This window comes from Argopecten irradians, chromosome 8 (assembly GCF_041381155.1).
Source record: "Argopecten irradians isolate NY chromosome 8, Ai_NY, whole genome shotgun sequence".
NCBI classification, from domain to species: Eukaryota; Metazoa; Mollusca; class Bivalvia; order Pectinida; family Pectinidae; genus Argopecten; species Argopecten irradians.
Genome location: NC_091141.1, coordinates 32,727,671 through 32,749,007, shown reverse-complemented (window position 1 = coordinate 32,749,007; position 21,337 = coordinate 32,727,671). Strand labels below are relative to the sequence as shown.

General features: G+C 35.3%; 1 protein-coding gene across 2 annotated transcripts; it reads left to right on the top strand.

Annotated features, from left to right (window-relative positions):
• The first annotated feature begins 12,278 nt into the window (after window positions 1–12,278).
• On the top strand, window positions 12,279–21,063 carry LOC138330127 (tripartite motif-containing protein 2-like). Of its 2 annotated transcripts, XM_069277528.1 has the most exons (3): window positions 12,279–12,410; window positions 14,308–14,466; window positions 17,284–21,063. In XM_069277528.1, the coding sequence occupies exon 3, from the start codon at window positions 17,311–17,313 to the stop codon at window positions 19,273–19,275; it is 1,965 nt and encodes a 654-aa protein (XP_069133629.1). In that variant the 5' UTR covers window positions 12,279–12,410; window positions 14,308–14,466; window positions 17,284–17,310; the 3' UTR covers window positions 19,276–21,063. The 2 variants fall into 2 exon arrangements, with proteins under 2 accessions (XP_069133629.1, XP_069133630.1); XM_069277529.1 differs by lacking the exon at window positions 14,308–14,466 and having other exon boundaries at window positions 12,294–12,410.
• The last annotated feature ends 274 nt before the right edge of the window (window positions 21,064–21,337 follow it).

The following is a 21,337-nucleotide window of genomic DNA, read 5'->3' as shown; positions in this document are numbered from 1 at the left end:
AAGGTACATTAGTTTGTTGTAACTTCGCACAACATAACTGAGAATTTGCAATCTTTCTTCAGCATGATTTAAAGTCGACACGCGCGCGTGCGACAAAAAATACACGGCAAAACACCAGTCACGTATATTGTTTCCAAATGTTAACACTTAAGATTATGCAATCATCAGAATGGCAGGAGCACTTCAGTTATTTTACATCTTTTACAGACTGGGGTTATCTTATCATTATTACAAATGTTTTCGATTTCAACTATCATCAGGTTTTGGTTGTTATTGATTATATTTCTGGGCTGCGGTGCCCAAGGGGTTAAAATGGCCCGACCGCCTCTGAGTCGCGAGTTCGAATCCCATGTGGGACAGTTGTCAGATACTGACTATTGGTGGTGTGGTTTTTTCTCCGGAAATCTGGTTTTTATCCACCATTTAAATGACCTTAGCCGTTCACTGGACGTTCATCCAATCAAATCATATCATATTTCTGTTGAGCTTTTTGATGCTGTATGACTACTATTTTTGAAAGACCTAAACATATTTATATATTATAAAGGGTAATGTTTCACGACCTTTCGTGTATTTATGTCTTCATAATTTTAAAACTATATGTGCCGTAATTTTCATACTCAGAAATCAAGAAGAGCTTTTAATATTCATTCACCATAAAAATCACTAACGTTTTTCAGAATTACAATACTTACACTGCATAGGTTTTAATATTGTACAAATAAGGGTTGAACATTAGTTTTGGCATTCCTGCTAGAAATCATTATATTTACATCTACAAAGCTGTGAAATGAGTATATGCATGTATACGGTCAGAACAAGAAGCCAAGTTTTGGTCAATAATTTTATTTTTCTAGTGGTTTAAGTAATTCTAAAGTGATCTCAGCAGGCACTATTTTATCTAAACACACATAAGGCATAAAAACTATAACTTCACAGTGCATTAATTCTATGATGTAACTAATGTTTTTAAGGCATCACACATGCTTGCCTGTCCATTTGAATGATTTGCACAGCTTAATGGTTTTCAATCTAATTAAGATTATATTTGTAATTCTGTTCCGATACGGTGATCTACGTTACGCTCCATTCGACACGTACATTCCTTATTTTGAACATACCTCGCATCTATATAATCAATATTATTCTCGATCTTGCCATGTAATATCACCATGCCACTAAATTCGATCAACAGTGAAGCATTGGTGTCACCATTTTTATATTTTAATAGTGGCTATTGAAACTGTTTATTGTAATCTATGTGAATACGCAAAAAAGTTTACAAACAATCGTTAAATAACACAATAAACAGTGATTTAAATGCATTGTTTAGATCATATTTGATCAAATCAAATAATATACGTTTCAATTAATTCTTAAAGAGATAACTTTTTTTTTCGAATTCAATACTCAACGTCAAAGTATTTATCGGGACGTCACGATAATGTCGAGTTTCAATACACAGTGAAATCTCTCTCTATAGACACTTGAAAAAAATGTTTCTACAGCCGGGTGAACTTAAAACACAGGTCGAATAATTTGGATTTCTGGTACCCCAATAAAGTTGTCTTATTAAGCAGGTTGTCTTTATACAAAGGCAGTCTATATGGAAGGTTTTCCTGCATACGAAATACACAGAAAAGACGAAACAAAGTTAAGCCATAAAACTCTCATCTTCATGGGAACAGTATTTTTTTTAAATAAATCACACGGTGATTAACACTGAAGAAGATTTTAGGAATTTCAACCGTTCATATTTTTGTCTTCAGATAACCCATAGAATATGAAAATAATAATTTATTTGCTTCAGCATCTACATATTGACAGTAATGTAGAAATAACCAAGAGTATCATGTTATAAACGAAGATATATATTTAATCTTTGCATATTACAAAGCTACCTCCCTTGATGGGAAGGTGTCCAATGTGACGTCATTATTTTGTGATCAGAATTCACGCCATTTTCTCTAAAAATAATGACGTTACGAGCGTAAACACTGTAATATGCAAATACAGAATATCTAAAATACCTCATACTTTGGCTAACGTTCATATTGGATGTATGACACAATATATGATTGATTTTTGGAATGAGGAAAAGTCAGATTAACCATTCGGACACGACAAAATTACCATAAATCGTTTATCGTTTCGCATTCCGAGTAAAGTAGTAACTTTAATGTCTGTTGTACATTAAAAGTCGACGAAAACTGATATATGCACACGTTGTGACATTTCCATATTGAAATACCGTCCCAGAGTTCCATTGTTATTTGTTGATGCTTAGGGTATTTGTAGACAACGGTTGATTTCCTTTTTATTGATAAATATTATTGTAGCAATCACAGTTATATACAATAAGAAAACCACCGATAGGTTAACGGTATTTATAAGCGAGTCGTACTATAAAGTTGGGATGGTTTTCGTTATCACTAAGAGACACAACAATGATGTACCACAGCCTCCCGAAACACATTATGACAAGGAGAAACAACACTAACGTACCACAGCCTCCCAAAACACACTATCACAAGGTGATACAACACTAAAATACCACAGCCTCCCCGAACACATTATCACAAGGTGATACAACACTAACATACCACAGCCTCCCAAAACATACTATCACAAAGAGATACAACACTAACATACCACAGCCTCCCCGAACACATTATCACAAGGAGATACAACACTAACATACCACAGCCTCCCAAAACACACTATCACAAGGAGATACAACACTAACATACCACAGCCTCCCCAAACACACTATCACAAGGAGATACAACACTAACATACCACAGCCTTCCAAAACACATTATCACAAGGAGATACAACACTAACATACCACAGCCTTCCAAAACACATTATCACAAGGAGATACAACACTAACAACACACAGCCTCCCAAAACACACTATCGCAAGGAGATACAACACTAACATACCACAGCCTCCCCAAACACACTACCACACGAATATACAATACTGATTTACTACAGTTTCCCAAAACATACTACCATAAGGAGATACAACAATTACATACCACAACCTCCCAAAACACACTTTAACAAGGAGACACAACACTAACATACCACAGCCTCCTAAAACACACTATTACAAGGAGTCACAAAAGGGGCATATCCCAGCCTCCCAAAACACACACAAAGAGAAACAAAAAGATATCACATACCCCGTAGAACATTTACAGTATCACAAAAAGAATCCATGCAGCATTTTTTTTTTATTTTCCTTATTTAACAGCTAGAGAGTTTGTTTAGTTGTAAAAAAAAAAATAACAATCGCTACTTGAGATTTAAGGTGTCACGATGTGGAATGACTTGGAATTTCAATTGAATTTCATTAGGAAAATTTTCATTTTTTTTTCATCAGCAAATGACTGTATATGCTCCCCTAGGTGTCTTTGTATCGATGGTGACAGTTTGAATAAATGATCATAGAACAGTATAAATGCAATTGAAAGTCGTTGGCATAGGACACATAAAAACTTATGAATGTTATGGCAAAGTTTTTAAACATATTAGCATCCTCATTAATCTCCATCTGTACAAAAAAAGACCTTGGAATAGATTTGGAAATAATGTATGATTTTGGTACTGTAATGGAGAAGGTACGTTAGGACTCGAATATGGCCTCAAAATTAATTCTCCAGTAAAGAACAACATATTTTGCCATATAACAGTTGAATGCATTTGCTAACACATTACATCCCGAAAATATTCCGCATGTGCCAATTATGTTCACTATGACGTCATCAACATGCAGTTTCCCGCCATTTTTCATAAAAATCCTTGAAAAATCATACTTTTTGAGTGGTTTTCTTTAAAACTGAATGTGGCCGCCTTCGTGGAGCAGAAAGATATTTTCACACGTTGTGTATCGTGTATTTACGCATATCCATGCAAAATATAAAGTTGCTCCAAGGTGGCGACCAAATCCATTTCAAGCCTTTTCTAACCTAAAGATGATGAATTTCTGGCAAAATTTGGCGAGAAGAGGAAAATCATCAATTTGATGACGTCATAGGTGGAGCACATCGTGTACATGGTTATAAAAAGTTATGTTTTGATGAATGGCAAGTTTGAGAGTATTTCTTGATGTGAAATTGATGCGGATCAGAGTTAATTTTTTTCGGCCTGAAAAATTAAGGCCATATACTGGTCCTATCATATCTACTCCTTTTCTAAGAAGACTCATTTTGTGACAATAAATATAACTGCCTCAAGTGTTACAATACGGAAGATAACAATAAACGGTTGTTTTTTTTTTTTTTGTAATTGAAGATAAATGTTTCGATCAATCACCTAAAAGCTTGATAATACGTAGGACTCTCTTTAATTGTTTAAGTTTAATACAGTAAATTAAAATTCCCAAAAGTAACGTATTTGTATCTTTTTAAATATTAAATGCATATTACAAAACCATTTGGAAAATCACCAAACATTGCACATATCTCTCAACGCCTCATAGATATCAACACCTGTTGTTGATTTCTTATTCGAGTTATTAGATATCAGTGCACGGGCTTACATCACTAGGCACGAAACGCAGTTTATGACCGTACTTGCATGATCATGCTAGTCAAACTAGCTGATACGCCAGTCATACATTCGATATAAAAACAGATTATGCTGCAATTTCATGGCTTGATATCAATTAAACGTGCAAGTGCCGATGCCATATGCTTCCAATGTTCTAGTATTTTGTTTCTTAATTGTGGTTTGAATTTTTCCCCACATACTGGTTTCTATCAACAATATCATTTAATCTTTATTTGTAGAACTTCTGCATGATTTCTAGTCACGCTTTAAAATTCCCAAAGGTAATTTATTGGCAATGCATTGTGTTTTACACATGTATTATGGTGGGCCTTCATATCTATATCAAATCGAACACATAGCAATTTGTCTTAAATTCGATAGTTGGACAACAGCGATACTATAAGGACTCTTAACAATGCCAAGCTACTGGTCAACAGGTAACGATATGGTGTCCAATATAATGGCTTTACAGTGAAACCATACTATGTATTTATCCGAATGGTTCTGATGTTCAGCTAAGCAATTTTAGTAACCTACCCCTAGGTTAATAGAAGCAATTTTTTAGACATTAAATTATCACATTACACCCCGTTTAGCATATAAATAGTATAACATATATATATAGATTGAAAGATAAGGGAACAATCTATAAGCTTACATTCTTTACTCCGATAAGAGGCAAATTATAGCAGATTAATATTATTACTTTCAGCTGTGTATTACAATTAGAAATCGATGACAAACTTGGTTAATATACACTAATATTACGAGGGTTGAGATATCCCTGTCCACCTGGCAGGCCAATGTTGTATTATTTCCTCCCATACATTAACAAATAAGGATGAAAATCCAGTTGTTTAGAAAAAAATAATCCGACGTCATCTCATATAATATACGTCTCAACACGTTAAAATTAATACCGTCGTCGACAATGATTGTCGCATGTATCATTGACGTCACGCCATTGTCTAGCGCGGTGAGCTTTCCTTTCCCTACCCCGGTAAAAGACAGATTTATTTTTACACAAGCAACCGTGGGAAAACCCTGTCATATATGGGAAAATAATAAAATCTTTTAAACCCTTTTTGGTGAAACAGGAGACTTTCAAGCACGAGGTCACGAAAAAGAGCGTGACTGATTCTTTTTCTCTTACACTATTTCATAGAAAAATCTCACGCCGGTAAAATTGCGGGTATCCCTGTCCGGGATAAGATAAATGTTTATCTTACACGTACACCGTCATACTTACAGCTAGACTCAAACATTTGCTGGATTCAGACATTTGATAGACTCATACATATGCTAGGCTCAGACATTTGGTGGACTCATACATATGCTAGACTCAAACATTTGCTAGACTCAGATATTTGCTAGACTTAGACACTTGCTAGATTCAGACATTTGGTGGACTCATACATATGCTAGACTCAAACATTTGCTAGACTCAGATATTTGCTAGACTAAGACACTTGCTAGACTCAGATACTTGCTAGAATCAGACATTTGCCAGACTCAGGTATTTGCTAGACTCAGACATTTGCTGGACTCAAACATTTGCTGGATTCAGACATTTGCTGGATTCAGACATTTTCTAGACTCATACATATGCTAGACATAAACATTTGCTAGACTCAGACATTTGCTGGACTCAAACATTTGCTGGATTCAGACATTTACTGGATTCAGACATTTGTTAAACTCAGATATTTGCTAGACTCAGATACTTGCTAGACTTAAACTGCTAGACTCAGACATTTCCTAGACTCGGACATATGCTAGACTCAAACATTTGCTAGAATCAGACATTAACTTTACTCAGACATTTGCTAGACTCAGACATATGCAAGACTTGACTGGAGACTAGATTGTTATGTGTTCTTGAGGGAAAAATAAAAATAAAAACCTGATTTATGGCCTTGGGTCTTTTCCAAAACTAATTACAACGACCTTGACAAAATGATTTACTTGTTTAGTTTCGCTTTCTTTCAGGTTGAAACGGTAAGGCGTTAAACAATTACATTCTACCGATGAAAGATTTAGTTTTGAGGCGATGAAAATGAAAAGTCCTTATTTCCTATTTACTTACAGCACATTGCCTCAATGCGCAGCATCAGACCAAACACAATAGATAACTGTAGATGCAGTTCATCATTTTGTCTAACAAAATTGTGCTGTCAACATATCAACACATTTCGTATCATTGTTCGCAGACTAAGTAGTTTTTAAGATAATGAAAACACTTTTAAATATCTGAAAGATGAACTGTATGCGCCTTGTAGCGGATAGAGTAAACACTCAAAAATAAAAGAAATGTTAGGCCTTAACAGCAATGAAGAGTCGATGTAACAAAGATATTTCTTGTTCCGAAAACATTATCATGGACGGTTATTTTAGAATAATTTAGATTAGATTTTAATTAGATTAACTATATAAACTAAACAAAGACAAAGTGAAGTATATGAAGGTATAACTGACACCCAAAACGTGACCATTATAACGTCACTAATGTTGACGTGTTGACGTCAACTGATCACCGTCAAAATGGCTGTTCAATCTTGTGGATTAAATCGTCGTTGATAAACGGGTTTCCTGGTCAAGCTTAAACAATGTTAATTCAGAGACCCTAAAATGAGTTTATAATGTAAATATAAGCATTAAACTACCGTCATATGGCATCTATGGTCTATATAGATGCCAGAGCTTTGCAGACAATCATCTCTTAATGCGCGCATTATTTAGATTGTCTGCAAAGCTCTGGCATGTATATATAGACCATAGATGCCATAGGAAGATAGTTTAATGCTTAAATATCTACATTTCTGTTGTGTGCTCGCTACACTAACGTTATTACTCATGTTTGTCTAAACGTCACTTTGACGAGTCCGAATATACAGACGGGCGGCATTTAAATTAGCTGTTTAAAATGCCGTTCATACACCAGTTAACAACAAAAATAACAATATTTTCATTCTTTCATTCAATGGCAAGATAACCAGATAAAGCAAATATTAAACAGATATCGATAACCTGCAAATGTCGTTAGACTGTACGTATAGAGGGCGCTCTTAGCGACATATAACTATACAGAAATTGTCCTGGGGCAAGGCTATATCTTGATTACACGTCTCTTCCCCCAGTAGACGACTGATTACAATACCATCGTCTGCTCTTTACCGCTTTCCGTGAAGTTTTTGGTTTGGTCTGGTGTCATAACATAGTCTATTGACAGACATTTTTATGATTTAAATCTATTAAAATTTGGTGCCAGAACACATTTGAATCAGAACTTAGTCGTCAGAATACTTGTTTTATTTTTATTCTAAACTAAGAAATGTAAAAGTCATTGATTGGAAAGATACTTAATGTGGAAATTTGATATTTGACAAAGATTGAAAAACGCAGAGTAAAAAGTCGTCATCGACTGACTCAAAAAACCCTCAACCAGAACGCGCTGACTCAATATGCACTCTCGCCGCTCACAGTATAACATGTCAAAAAAAACGGCCCTTGGTCTAATCCGGATCCTTGTGTTGTCCAAAGGCTATACTTGTATATGTTTAATCTATACCAAATAGCCTCTGGTATAATACCGAAAAACCTGTACTATACCGAGTCTCAATATGGCTGGTCCCCTATGACATCCATTTTAGACAGGTTGCCTACCGTATGATATATGACAAACAGTAACGTGGGAAAATGTACTTACAAAACACATCGAATGATTGAATTATATATTTTTATTCCAAGATTCAATACAGTGACGTGACATTTTCATTTAACCAAAAAGAATTTCGAAAATAAAATAATCAATGGATGCGTTACAATGACATTGTCACATATATCCAGCACAGTGTATATTTGTTAAAGATGCTCCACCGCTGACAAATAATATTTTTTCACTATTAAAAACTGGAGCACACGATTAGGTATTTTTTTTCAGTTACAAAAATTACTTTCAGTTACAAAAATTACTTACTTTACACCATTACCACAATTGAAAATCTTGAGCTTCTATTTTTTTTAAGTTAAAGATATAAAAAAACTAATTGCATCCCGAAAAATACTAATTGCGCATGCACCAAAAGCAAAATAATATATATTTTTTAAATATTTTTTGTTTTAATTAGACATATACATACACGATTAAACACTAATTATTGTTCAAATGATGAAGATCATTTATGCTCTGTCGGCGGTGGAGCATCTTTAAATGAAAAAAAAATACACCACATTATGTTATTTCAGGCTTTGTTTGACATCACAGGGATGATACATCATATGTTACTGATTACCGAAATATTGACATTTATGGAAGTATAATATGTGCCAGTTTAAGTTCACAGGAGTTGTTCCTCTTCAGAAAGTATATTTAAGTAAGTTTTCTTAGAGTTATCTCGCCTGGCATAGGAAAGCTTTGTAATGGCCATCCGGCTGGAGATATCAAGTCTCTTGTAGAGTTTCAGGTATATATGCTTATTAAAGGTAATTGCAACATGTGAAACTGAACATTAGCACTCAGCGATCCAGCCTTTTTATCAGCTAGACCTGTTTAAGGTGCCAGTATTTGATGGTGGAAGTGAGTAGGAGTATGAGTACTTTTAGATAAATCACCAACCTACCCCAAACAGGTTCCACACTCACTACCAAGTTACAACCTGCTGCAGGCGCATAGAGTAATTTGAAGATGCGTTTGGCTAAGAATGTGAATGAATGACAGAGTACACAGTGAATAAACCACCAACCAGCGGTCAGTACACAGCAACTGTTCAATATGGGATTCGAAGTTGGGACCCAGAGGTGGATATGTCGGGACATCTTAACCACTCGGTCTCAATCACCATGACACAACGGAGGTGGTATGTGATTGGTGGAATATTAATTAAACAAAAGAAACATTCCAGTTACTTCTGATGTTACATTGCTAATTGAAAAAAATAGACACAATGTATCAATAAATAAATAGTATTTCAATCAATTAAAAGACTTAAGAATTAAAAGATGAATTAACTGATCATAATTTATTACCTCACAATATAATGGAGGAATGGTTCATCAATTTGGATGCGACATCAATCAATTTTAAGCATTTTGTCAGCCATAAATCAAACAGGCATTGTGCCACACATAGATATATAGTTTGCATTGTTTATGCTTAGGCATTGAATATGTGTACCTGTGTGTACGAGCACGGGGCGTGGTTAGATACCGTCTGGTGATCAGTCAATTTTATAACTACGCCGCTTGATTGCTACACCGCTTGAGGCGTAGCAGTTAGTATCATAAGCAAATCACGCCATCTTGCATTTTAGTGCAGGATAGTCATATCGCAAGAACGCTTGGATCAGAAGCTTGATCCGTGTGTTACAAGCATTGCCTGTTGAACTAATATTAAAACGAAATGCGGAAAACAGACTTGAATATGTCCGGATTCGGACGCCATCTTCCTGATAAATGACGGTTACACAGCCCTTGCATCCGTTGAGATTACGTGTAGAACAGGCTTTCGTGGTGAAACTATTCTGAATTAGGATTTTCTAGAAATCAATCAGGCATTTTCAATGATATCTGTTTTCATTTACAGGTGGAACAATTATATCTGTAGTAGTATACTGTACCACATTAGAAACATTATTGTTATGCTAATATTAACGGAACACGGAGCACATACTATAATGCGGAATACGGAATAACAGAACATACTAAAAGTGGAATGAAAAAAAAACATAGATAAAACAGAAACATATGAGATAATCTTCAATATTTTCTTTATGTCTGTTTTTTTCTGAGTCGTTTTTTTCTCTGCATAAAATCCTATTTATTTTGTTGGTATAATTAAAACTGTTCCTCTGAACTAGGCCTGGCTTCTTTGCAATAACACAAGTTCGCAAATTATAAAATGACTTCCAACAAAACATTTGAAAATGCTAACCAATATCATCATATCATTGTTTAATTTCCAAATTATTTCCAAACAAATTTTTAAGCTTCCGCGTAGCCCCCTCAGCTTTTTGGCAAACCAATACTTGTCCAGATTTAGATGCATACGTATCGATAAACTAGTTATACTTTCATATTACTTTTCTTTACATACTTTAACATACATTCGTAACATTTATATTTCATACAAATAAATATATATGGAGACAAAGGACAACACTGAAATTTTAACTCTATACCGTATCAATTCCGATTAAAACTGTGTTTGCTATGAATCATAATCTTCTCTGTTGATTACCGAAATTATTTCGAGGATTGTTCGAAGTACTTGTTCATGTCATGTAGGTTACCGTACACCTTTCACCGTATATATATTTACCTGACACAGTTGTTTATTTTTCAATAATCTACAGTTCCAGGTAAACTAATGTACAATGAAAGGTAGAGAGTGACACTACATGCAGCATTGTAAAATTGGACAGATAAATAATAAATAAATGTTATCACAACATAAATGTAATAGAAAACTTCAATAATACATATTATTACATATTTTCTGTTTTATATATATTGATTCGTGTGACATCGGCTTAAATAAATCACATCAACCACAAAGCATAAAATTACTCCTTGTGTTGAAAATCAAGACTCTATAGTACACATTTCGACAGCAATGGCATTCCTACAATGATGTTTTAATATTTAGATAGTAAAGTTATGTACTTTCAACATTTGACGGTTGAATGAATAATTTCGGTATATTTCCCAATAACTGATTAAGTCATGTGCTTCATTTCTTGAATAATGGAACGGGGAACATAAATCCACGTTTCCCAAATTGAATAATTCGTGTATAATTCCTTATAAGAATCAACAAAGCCTACTAATTAAATTTGGAATTTTAAGCTTTCCTTATCACTTTTCCGTTTTCACAAATTTCAATGTAGTTTCCTTTAAATCCACTAAATCTTGATATTATGTTATAGGACCAATCATCATCTCTTCATTTCATAACGTCAGTCGGCGGTATATGTATATCCAAAATTATCCGTTTCTCATGGTAATCCATGAATATCTTGTAATTTCCGACAAGTTATATCCAAAATCGTCTGCCTCGACATTAAGAGCAGTTAAATATACATATCCAGAAAAAATTGTTATTGGAATCATTGATAATCATTTTAGATAGTTGTTACTTCGTAAAGATCTAATTTGTACTGTCTGCAAAACTGTTTGCCTCTTGTACTTGCTCCACTCAGAATGAAGAGAGAACTCAACTACTCACAAAAAAATCTCTGGTCATTGGTATGGAATTTCATGAAAAATTCATGCAATGCATGCACGACCAGAGTAGACATATTACAACAATTACTTTGCCATAGTGTCCGGTGTGGTTAAGGCCTGGTAAGCTCTAGATAGGTTTACACCATAGCTAGTTAAACCCGACATTGTCCTTAGATGGCGCTTCATGTTTTAAGCTAGAAGCTTATCACCTCAAACTGTAGATTAGTTACACAATAGCCATAGTTTAGCATTGTACATCAGAGTGCCATGTTTTAAGTAAGAGAAACACCTCAAACTGTAGATTAGTTACACAATAGCCATAGTTAGCATTGTGCATCAGAGTGCCATGTTTTAAGTAATATGCACCTCAAACTGTAGATTAGTCAAGAACATGAACAGCCGGCCCTTCGGGCCTCGCATTGTAACATTATCTATGACTAATCTACAGTTTATATGTTTCTTTATAAAATAATATCCGATCTTCCGTGTTTGTTAGAATCATAGGTGGCGTCTATTGATTACCGGAATTGACCGAGGATTGCCGAATATCACTCAACTTTAGGTCACGGAGACAGACACACCGTTCTATATCACCTGACACGAAGTTGAAGTTTTGGCCAATATTGACGGTAAGTTATGTTAGATAAGTTAATGATATAACTATTCAACATCACCTCACTTACATACCTCGATATATAAGGTTTGTGTTGACAACAAAAACGTAAATTTCATTTTATATCCTATAATAGGTCTGTTATTGTTATTATATTATGGCTGTGCTAGATATATACAAACCGAAAGAGGATGTAATACACAGCGCTTATATCTATCAGGTAGGTCTATAAATTACAATGTACACCGTCCTATATTTTGACGTCCACAGTTTTATGTCTTTGATTTGGAACATTGAGACAAAAGCGCTTAAATTACCGGGTAGACTGTCCTAATTAATATGTGTTAATGCTTGCATAATGGAGCGGGGAAGATGAAATAGATGAATTCATGTGTTCAGCATTGTAGTAAACCTATTAATTAAAGGGGAGCTATAGGACCTTTACATTAACACACAATTTTGAGTCCCCTTAAAGCTTGTCAATGCAATGTTAAAAAATATTAAAATGATTTTTTTTAAAAATTGGAGTATACTTGTATTTCAAGAATATTTATGAGATATTTCCCTGTTTCGGGACAGCCATTTTTGTTTTATACATCTGACGATCAATGACCCCTATATAAAGCGCGTGAATAACACACACGTGCGCTCAATCATCTACATATACACTTAGCAGTCCGCTGTATATCACCTACAAATAGGTAAACAAAGCCAAGTTACCTGTAAAACTGTATGGGGCTTGTTTTAACTAGAAAACTTGTCAACTCCTCTTAGCTGTCATTTCGATGTTTGTCGAAATAAAATTTCAACCCAATTTGAAGTGAATAGAAAAAAGCGACAACTTTCACGGCCACACACGTGTCGATGTACGTGTAAAACCTAGTGTATATTGAAGTGTTTTTTTATTAGGTCGTATGGGACATACTTTGGGATACAGCTGACAACATATCCATGTATTACTTCAATGAAACCTTGTCAGGTGAGTGCAGTATTTATTTTCAATTTGACATTGTTATTTACAATATCGGGACATGTGTATCTGAGACAAGATATGTTTATAATGACGCACGTGTGTCAGGTTCCGTGCTTTATATAGGGGGTTGGCCAGTGAAGGTTACTAAGCAGAGCAAAAGAAAAATGGCTGCCACTTCCTTGGATACGACACTGTCATAACTAGGGGATGTCTCAGAAACAATTTTCATTTTTTTTTTTAATGTCAAATGCATGTTTTTTTAACTTGCATTGTCAGCTTTAACTGCATTGGAATGTGATATAATATGTTATAAGATTCTCTGTTGGTTAATGGTGGTCACTGTAAATGTGTGATCCGGTGTTCATTTCGCATAAAATCGTACCACACATTATATTATCGTTTCGTATTTATTATTCCTTTCAAATATCCGAGAAAAGCAATTAATCATCAATAGTTATCAGTTAAGGTAGTTGTTATTTCAAAGTACTTTGAAATCAAAAAAACCTTTTTGAGGTAGGATTGGCCCATCCATGGCCTCGTTAGCCGACTACTCACCCTCAGTCTCTGGGTCGTGGGTTTGAATCACATGTGAGGCAGTTGCCAGGTACTGTCCATAGGCCGGTGTTTATCCCCCTGGTACTCTAGATAGGTTTACCCCACCTATAAACCCGACATGTCCTTAGATGGCGCTTCATGTTTTGCTTGGAAGTTTGTCACCCACCTATCAAACAGGCATGATACCACACATATACTTTATACTTTACATTGTGTATACTCCAATATTGAATAGGTGTTCTTGTGTTAAAAGCACGGGACGGGGATAGATCAAGAATTAGATGCATAGAATTGAATCAGATAAACTATATGAAATATGCATTATACAACTTAACATACCTTAACCCCCATTGAAACTGTATTCGTAACATTTATATATACACAGACAAAGGATAACATTTAGAATCCCAGGTGGCATCTATTGATTACCGGAATTGACCGAGGATTGCCGAATATCACTCAACTTTAGGTCACGGAGACAGACACACCGTTCTACATGTATACATTACCTGACAAGAAGTTGAAGTTTTGGCCAATATTGACGGTAAGTTATGTTAGATAAGTTAGGATACAACTCTTCAACAACATCTCATTGACATACCTTGATATATAAGGTTTTTGTTAACACCAAAAATGTACTATCATTTAAAATCCTGTAATCGTAGATCGGTTGTATTATGGCTGTGTTAGATATATGCAAACCGAAAGTGGATATAATGCAAAGCGCTTATAAGGCACGCCGTCCTTTATCCTGACATGAAGTTTACGTCCTTGTTAATACTGACAATACGCTATTTTATTACTGGGTAGGTATACAATTATAATAGGATTGATTAATTCCTCAATGCCTGCATTTCGCGCTTCGCTTAACATGTTGGTTATACACTGAATGTAGTACTTGAAAGCGTTGTTTATTAATAGGGTAGCAATGACATGTCTATTTAGAAATTATAATTTATGTTTGTATCTAGATATATGTTGATTACCACAGACGCTTGAAATTCTGTATGTATAAAGACATATCACCTATATATGCTATATACAAACACCACAAACAAAATGCACCGGTAGCCATTTATATATACATGTAGTTAATAGATATTTGGAATATAGGAAATGTTTGATATATGTAGTTATGCTATACTATTGACAGATTGTCAAGCTTCTCTGATGTTATAAAGATCTTCTGTCAGACAGGAAACCTTATCTCCACGTGACTACCACTGTTTGTTTATTTGGGTCTGTGCTATAAACTTGTTTTTTATTGATTTATAAAAAAAACATATTCGGTAAGACAGGAGGTTATTTAGTTTATTAATGTCGTAATTTGTAGTTGGGAACTCGAACATCCATCGAGTTGTGGTCTTTGCTTCTTTTCGCCTACCGTCATTTTTCTCTTGCACAAAATACATTTCCTCAACAAACACAATAATCAATTATGTAGTTTGAAATTATCGGTAAAGTTCTACCAAGTCTACTCAAATCACAGGGCCATGTCAAATGTATTATATAAATTATAATAATACACAGATATATATATTTGACGATGGTTGGAAAATGCCAAGTCCCAGTTGTTAAATGAAAAAAAAGTTCTAGCAGAATCGATGTACAATTATATACATGTAAGTATGTGGTGTTAGGCTTCCACCTTGTAGACTACACACAGTTTACTTAAATGGACTAATCATATCTCTGGGTATTGTCCCTGATGTCTTAGATTTAATTTCATAATGCTGTCTACCAAACAACATAAATACATAAAGCAGAGACCCGATAAAGTCTTGGGATGATTAGTTAATTCACGCGTAAGCATCTTGTTTTAAAGGGTTCAAACGGGTGTCGATGCTACAAGTGAGTTCTGTACTCCCCTCTTCCCCTCCATTAAAAAAATATTGTATATTGTCCCTAATCAGAAAACGACAAAATATGTTAATTTTCTGGTGTGTTATTTGATCTCGTCTGTCTCCTGACCTGTCGCCGTCACCCCTGAACGTCATCTACATACATGTATTTTCCAAAATAGAAGAACACAGCATTTCCCTGGCCAGCAATTTTAAAATATTACTAATATGTGTCTTTATAATTTAACAAGTATTTAGTTTTAAGTTTTTAACCATATACTAAAGTATCACTTAAAGTTAGTGGATATTTAAAATTTACCTCTAGGCCTATAAAATCACATAATGTTAAGTTTTGGCAAAAATCTAAAGTGAACCGTCAGGAACCGATGATTCTAGCTCAACAGAAAAATACAAGTGTATTTCAATGCTCCATTCATCCATTCATGAACATTTGAGTAATCCAATATTGTACTGCCTATCTGAAATAGGATTGTTCCATCCATGGCCACGATGGGTATATGGTTCAGATGTCTCGACATCTTACCACAAATCGTCTGAGTATCGAGATTGTTTATTTTCCCGGTACTCCGGTTTTCCTCTACCTACATCACCGGTACGTCCTTTAATGGCCCTGTCTATTAATTAGACGTTACACAAACCACACTAATCAAATCATCCATGACAGTTGTCATATTAAAACATGTAATTCCCCGTTGCTTCCTTTCACACTGCTACTGCGCTAGCGACAGCGGAATCACAAGAACATTTATTTCTATCTATCTTATTAGAGTAAGAAAACAGCATATTTCACACATAGACCACAACGTATGAAATAAAAAAGTTTAATATATTCCTATCGGAATCCCTTTTAATTTCGATTGTTAATATATCGGGCAGTAGATCAAATGTATGATTAAAGTCTTGATAAATATTTCATTCATAAAGTCCCAAGTATCCTATGAATAGCATAATGTAGACTTCAATGTTCACATACTATTGGACTAATTCACCCCTGAACTTTCATAATGGACTGGTCTAGTCTTTGATTTAGAAGAGTCTAAATACAACTTCAGGGGTGAATGAATTAACCATCCTCATTCTTACAATCCTCTCTCCTACCACCACCTCAACCTAGTATCATTAAGTTATCGGGCAGCAGATTTGTTATTTAACTCAACAGTCTCTGGACAAGGACTGGCAATTATTGACTCTCCATGATATTCAGAATATGTACAATTATCGGAGAATCAAATTTCACATTGCATGAAGTTAATATGTCTTAAATATTAAGTCTTAATATCGACAATTACGTACACCCGTAGCGCCATTCAGTATATGTTGAAATGAAACCCGATAATAACTATCATATGAACAAAACTTATATATAATTCGGTATTATTACAGAGGACAATAATATCAAATACCAAACACTTCATGTGTTATTGTGTTCTATAGCTACATCATCAAATAAAGAATATATTTTATGTACCAAAACGTAAAAAGCTGTATCGTTGTTTCAGAATACATGAACATCGACTGAAAACGTCATGGCAGAAGGTGGTCCTAATCAGGTCCCTAAAGATGGTACTCAGTCGGACTCGCACCTCCTGGAGTGTCCAATCTGTCTGGAACAGCTTCACCAGCCAAGATGTCTACCATGTCATCATTCTCTTTGTCAGGAATGTCTGAGTACTTACATCACCAGTGAGGTGTCGGGGAAGAGGGATACGGCGACTACCTTTACTTGTCCGGTATGTAGAACACTTACTCACCCTATTGATAAGACTGAGGATAAGGACAAATGGGCCGAGCAGTTTCCCGTAGACAAAGTTGTCATGGAGTTGATACAAATGAAGAGCGGTGCAACAGACAGTCACTACTGTATGTTTTGCGAAAAAACTAGAGACAAGAAGGTTCTGGCTCAGTTCTGGTGTAAGACTAATAAATGTTTCTTTTGTGACGCTTGTAAACAGAGTTACCATGACATCATACATACCAACTGTGATGGTATAGATATCAGAACTTCCGCTGGTAAACTCCTACCAAGAACAGAAACACTGATCAAGAAATGCGACAAACACAATGAGAAGATCGACTACTTTTGCGTCGACCACAAAGTTTTTGGCTGCAGCAAATGTATAATTGTTGGTCACAGGAAATGCAACGATGTATCGACCACTGAAGATTACTGTAGTACATTGGACAGGAACTCAACAATCAAAGAAACGACGACCTATCTACAAGAGGCTACCGACTCCCTGGAATCAGCGGTAAAGAACCTCCAGCAATATTTACAGAGCATTGCAGACGACAAGGAGTCGGCATTACAGAGCATCGACGATATGGAAGAACGGTTCATCCACCGAATGAAAGAATTGAAGAAGGAAATCACAGATGACCTGATAGCTAAGTACAAAGTAGAAAGTGACAATCTGAAGGCGACAAGTCAAAAGTGTGAACGACTGAAGATCGCTATGAAGAATACAATGGAATCAACTGCTACAGCCCGGCAGCAGAACGACCACATGGGGACGATTCTATTGTACCAGAGAGGACAAACAGAACTTGATGCTTGGAAAGATTTAGTCAGAGAGATTAGGATAACGAGCTCTATTGTAAGTCTTAAGCACGAAACGGAATTTGATGGAACAAGTTTGAACTTTGGTAAAATCGTCGTCCAGAAGCAACAGAGACAATTTACAGATGTCCAAGGCCTTACCAAACCTTTATCAGAATGTGAACTAAAGGAGTTAAGAAAAGTGAACATAAAAATGAAATCAGATCAGTCCAATTGTTTTGCTCGTGGAGTTGTTATCACACCGGACGGCAGTATTGTTGTAGGAGATTATAGCAATCAGAAGTTGAAATTAATCAACACAGAGGGAGATGTTGTGGTTGAGTTGAAGGTGAATGGAAGACCTTATGATTTGTGTTTGGTAGACAACACTACTGTTGCAGCTGCGATAGGTAATGGTGTACATGTGGTGACAGTTACATCCTCTAAACTTACATTATCGAATGTAATAAACATTGGGAAGACATGTTACGGTATAACGTACAGAAATGGAGAGTTCATCGTGAGTTCAGATACAGAAGTGTACCGGGTTACAAAGGACGGTAAGACACTGATGCTACACAAAGGTCCTAGTAATATACTCACATTATCCCAGGACCAACGTACCGGGACTCTCTTCATTCCCTATTACAACCTCACTGCTGGCAGTACGGTCATCGGTAGTCTGCCTACTAACAATCTACACAAGGACGTGTTGAAGGTCGGTATAATAAGGAATGCGTATGGAGTGGACGTGGACGGGGAGGGTAACGTCTATGTCTGTGGACATTTGTCACAAAACGTGGTACAGATGTCTGGGGACGGGGCAAACGTCAGAGAACTGTTGACGACAGCGGACGGTATCAGCAATCCACTAGCTATAAACGTGTATGGTGATAAGCTTGTCGTGACGTCCTGGTCAGATAACAATCCTATTCTCTTATTTCAGTTGATTTGATCACTAATGATATATCCACTTTTGTGATGACTGTTTCCCTACGTAGTGACGTATCACTTTCAGGAATGTTAGGTTGATACCTTTCCGTTGAACCAAACTTCATCAGTTCATCAGCTTAAAAATCATGGTTATAAAAATCTTACAAGAAGCATTAAGTTAAACCTTCAAACTACTTTAAGTGAAGTGGAGTTCAGATATGTTTGGTAAAAACAAACTCCTTAATTTTTTATTATTTTGTGTTTTTGCTGGAGGTTTGTACCGTCCCTTTAGTACAGGAATCTGTGAACTTATGACTCTTTGATTTCATTTTCACTAATGTAACATAGTAGTAAATTAAAGGAAACGGATATATTACCATATCAAGTCAATAGTCAATGTATGACAATTATGAAAAATTCATTAATTTTCTTTATTGTGAAACAAAGGAGAAACATATTAAATTACATAACTGACCTTCATAATTACTGATGAATACACACAGGATATAAAATAACTGTCCATAATAATTATGATGCAATTGTCCCAACCGCTCATCAATTTGATTAGATTAATTGTAATTAAACAATGGTTTTATTTGATGCTTTCATCTTAACATTTGCCCGTATTTTGTAAGTACATGGGTTTTAATATCAAAGGTGTATGTTCCTTCCTATGTGTTATCCCCGCGGGAGGGGAGTAACATTGGTGTCGTTGACATCTTGCACGTGATATGTGATCCATATGTTTATAGCTATCTATGATATGCGTCAGATAGATTTGTTTAACTTTTTAGATTTGAAGTATTTATTATGTATGTTGTTTTTATTTAGTTTCGTAGAACTCAAAGCATTATCATCATGTATGTGTGTTAAAAGAAAATCTTTCTTTAAACATAAAAACTAAAATTCATTATGATTTAACGGTTTATTTCAATGAATATTGAGTTTTACGAGGAAGTAGTGCATATCGAAATAGCCTGAATGCCCACTTTTGGCCCGCCCCTCAGGCCCCCGGGGTCAGCCAAAAAATGTGTACAATTTTGAATCTCCATCCAGGAGAATGCTTCCAACGCAATACGTTCAAAGAACAAGTCGGTGGGTCAGATGTAAATAGTCAAATTAATCCCTTTTGACCCCGCCACACAGGCCCCAAGGTGATCAGCACGAACGACCATTTGTACAATTAGAGTCATAACTTAAAGATGATATCAGTCAGATTTTGATAGATACTGGTCAACGATTATTCAGATGGCGATTTTTGACGGACGGACTGATGCCATGGTACCGCTTAAGCAAATGGTCTTTTGGATTAGTCGATATAGGGAAATCCCGTGAGTTTTAGAAGTTTCAATATGTTTTAGTTTATTGATACATTGGTTGAACATTTCTTTCGAAGACACTCTGCTTTCTTATGTCTTGATCGAAAGTTGCTGATATACTTAGCAGTGGCCGGTCTTTTCCTTTATCTATTTATAATTTGTATTGTGTTATACAATTTTACCTGTTAAATATCCTGAGATTTTGCCCTTGTAGTACTTTAACATGTCACTAGTGTAATATATCTAGGAGCGATGTTCATTGGCTGTGTCGAACAGGAAATCCATTGTGACGTCATGATAGAAGCAATATAGTGACGTCAGGATTTCGAGAAAGAGGACACAAAGCCAAGGCTCGCAAAAATAAAAACTTCCGAGACTTGTTTCATAAAACCTCATACATATATATAACTCATTGAAGATCACATATTTGTTTCATGTAATTCATATTTATTGTATAGCATTTGGAAATAAAGCGAAATTATAAAAAAAAAACAGTAGTTGTTTGAACCACTCTGTATTCAGGTAGACCCATTTATTCGTATCGGATTTTTTAAAAGAAACACAACAGACGATAAATCACATTTAGGATGAGTATTTTATTATGCTACAAGTATGATTTTCTAACACAAATTCACACTCAAATGATTACTGTGCAATTCATAACGTTTACTGAATCTAGAGTATTCCTTTAAATCGTAAATCGCATATCGGAAAAAACCCAGTTATATTGGAAATTAGATCAGTCGGTTTTGCTGTGATATTCAA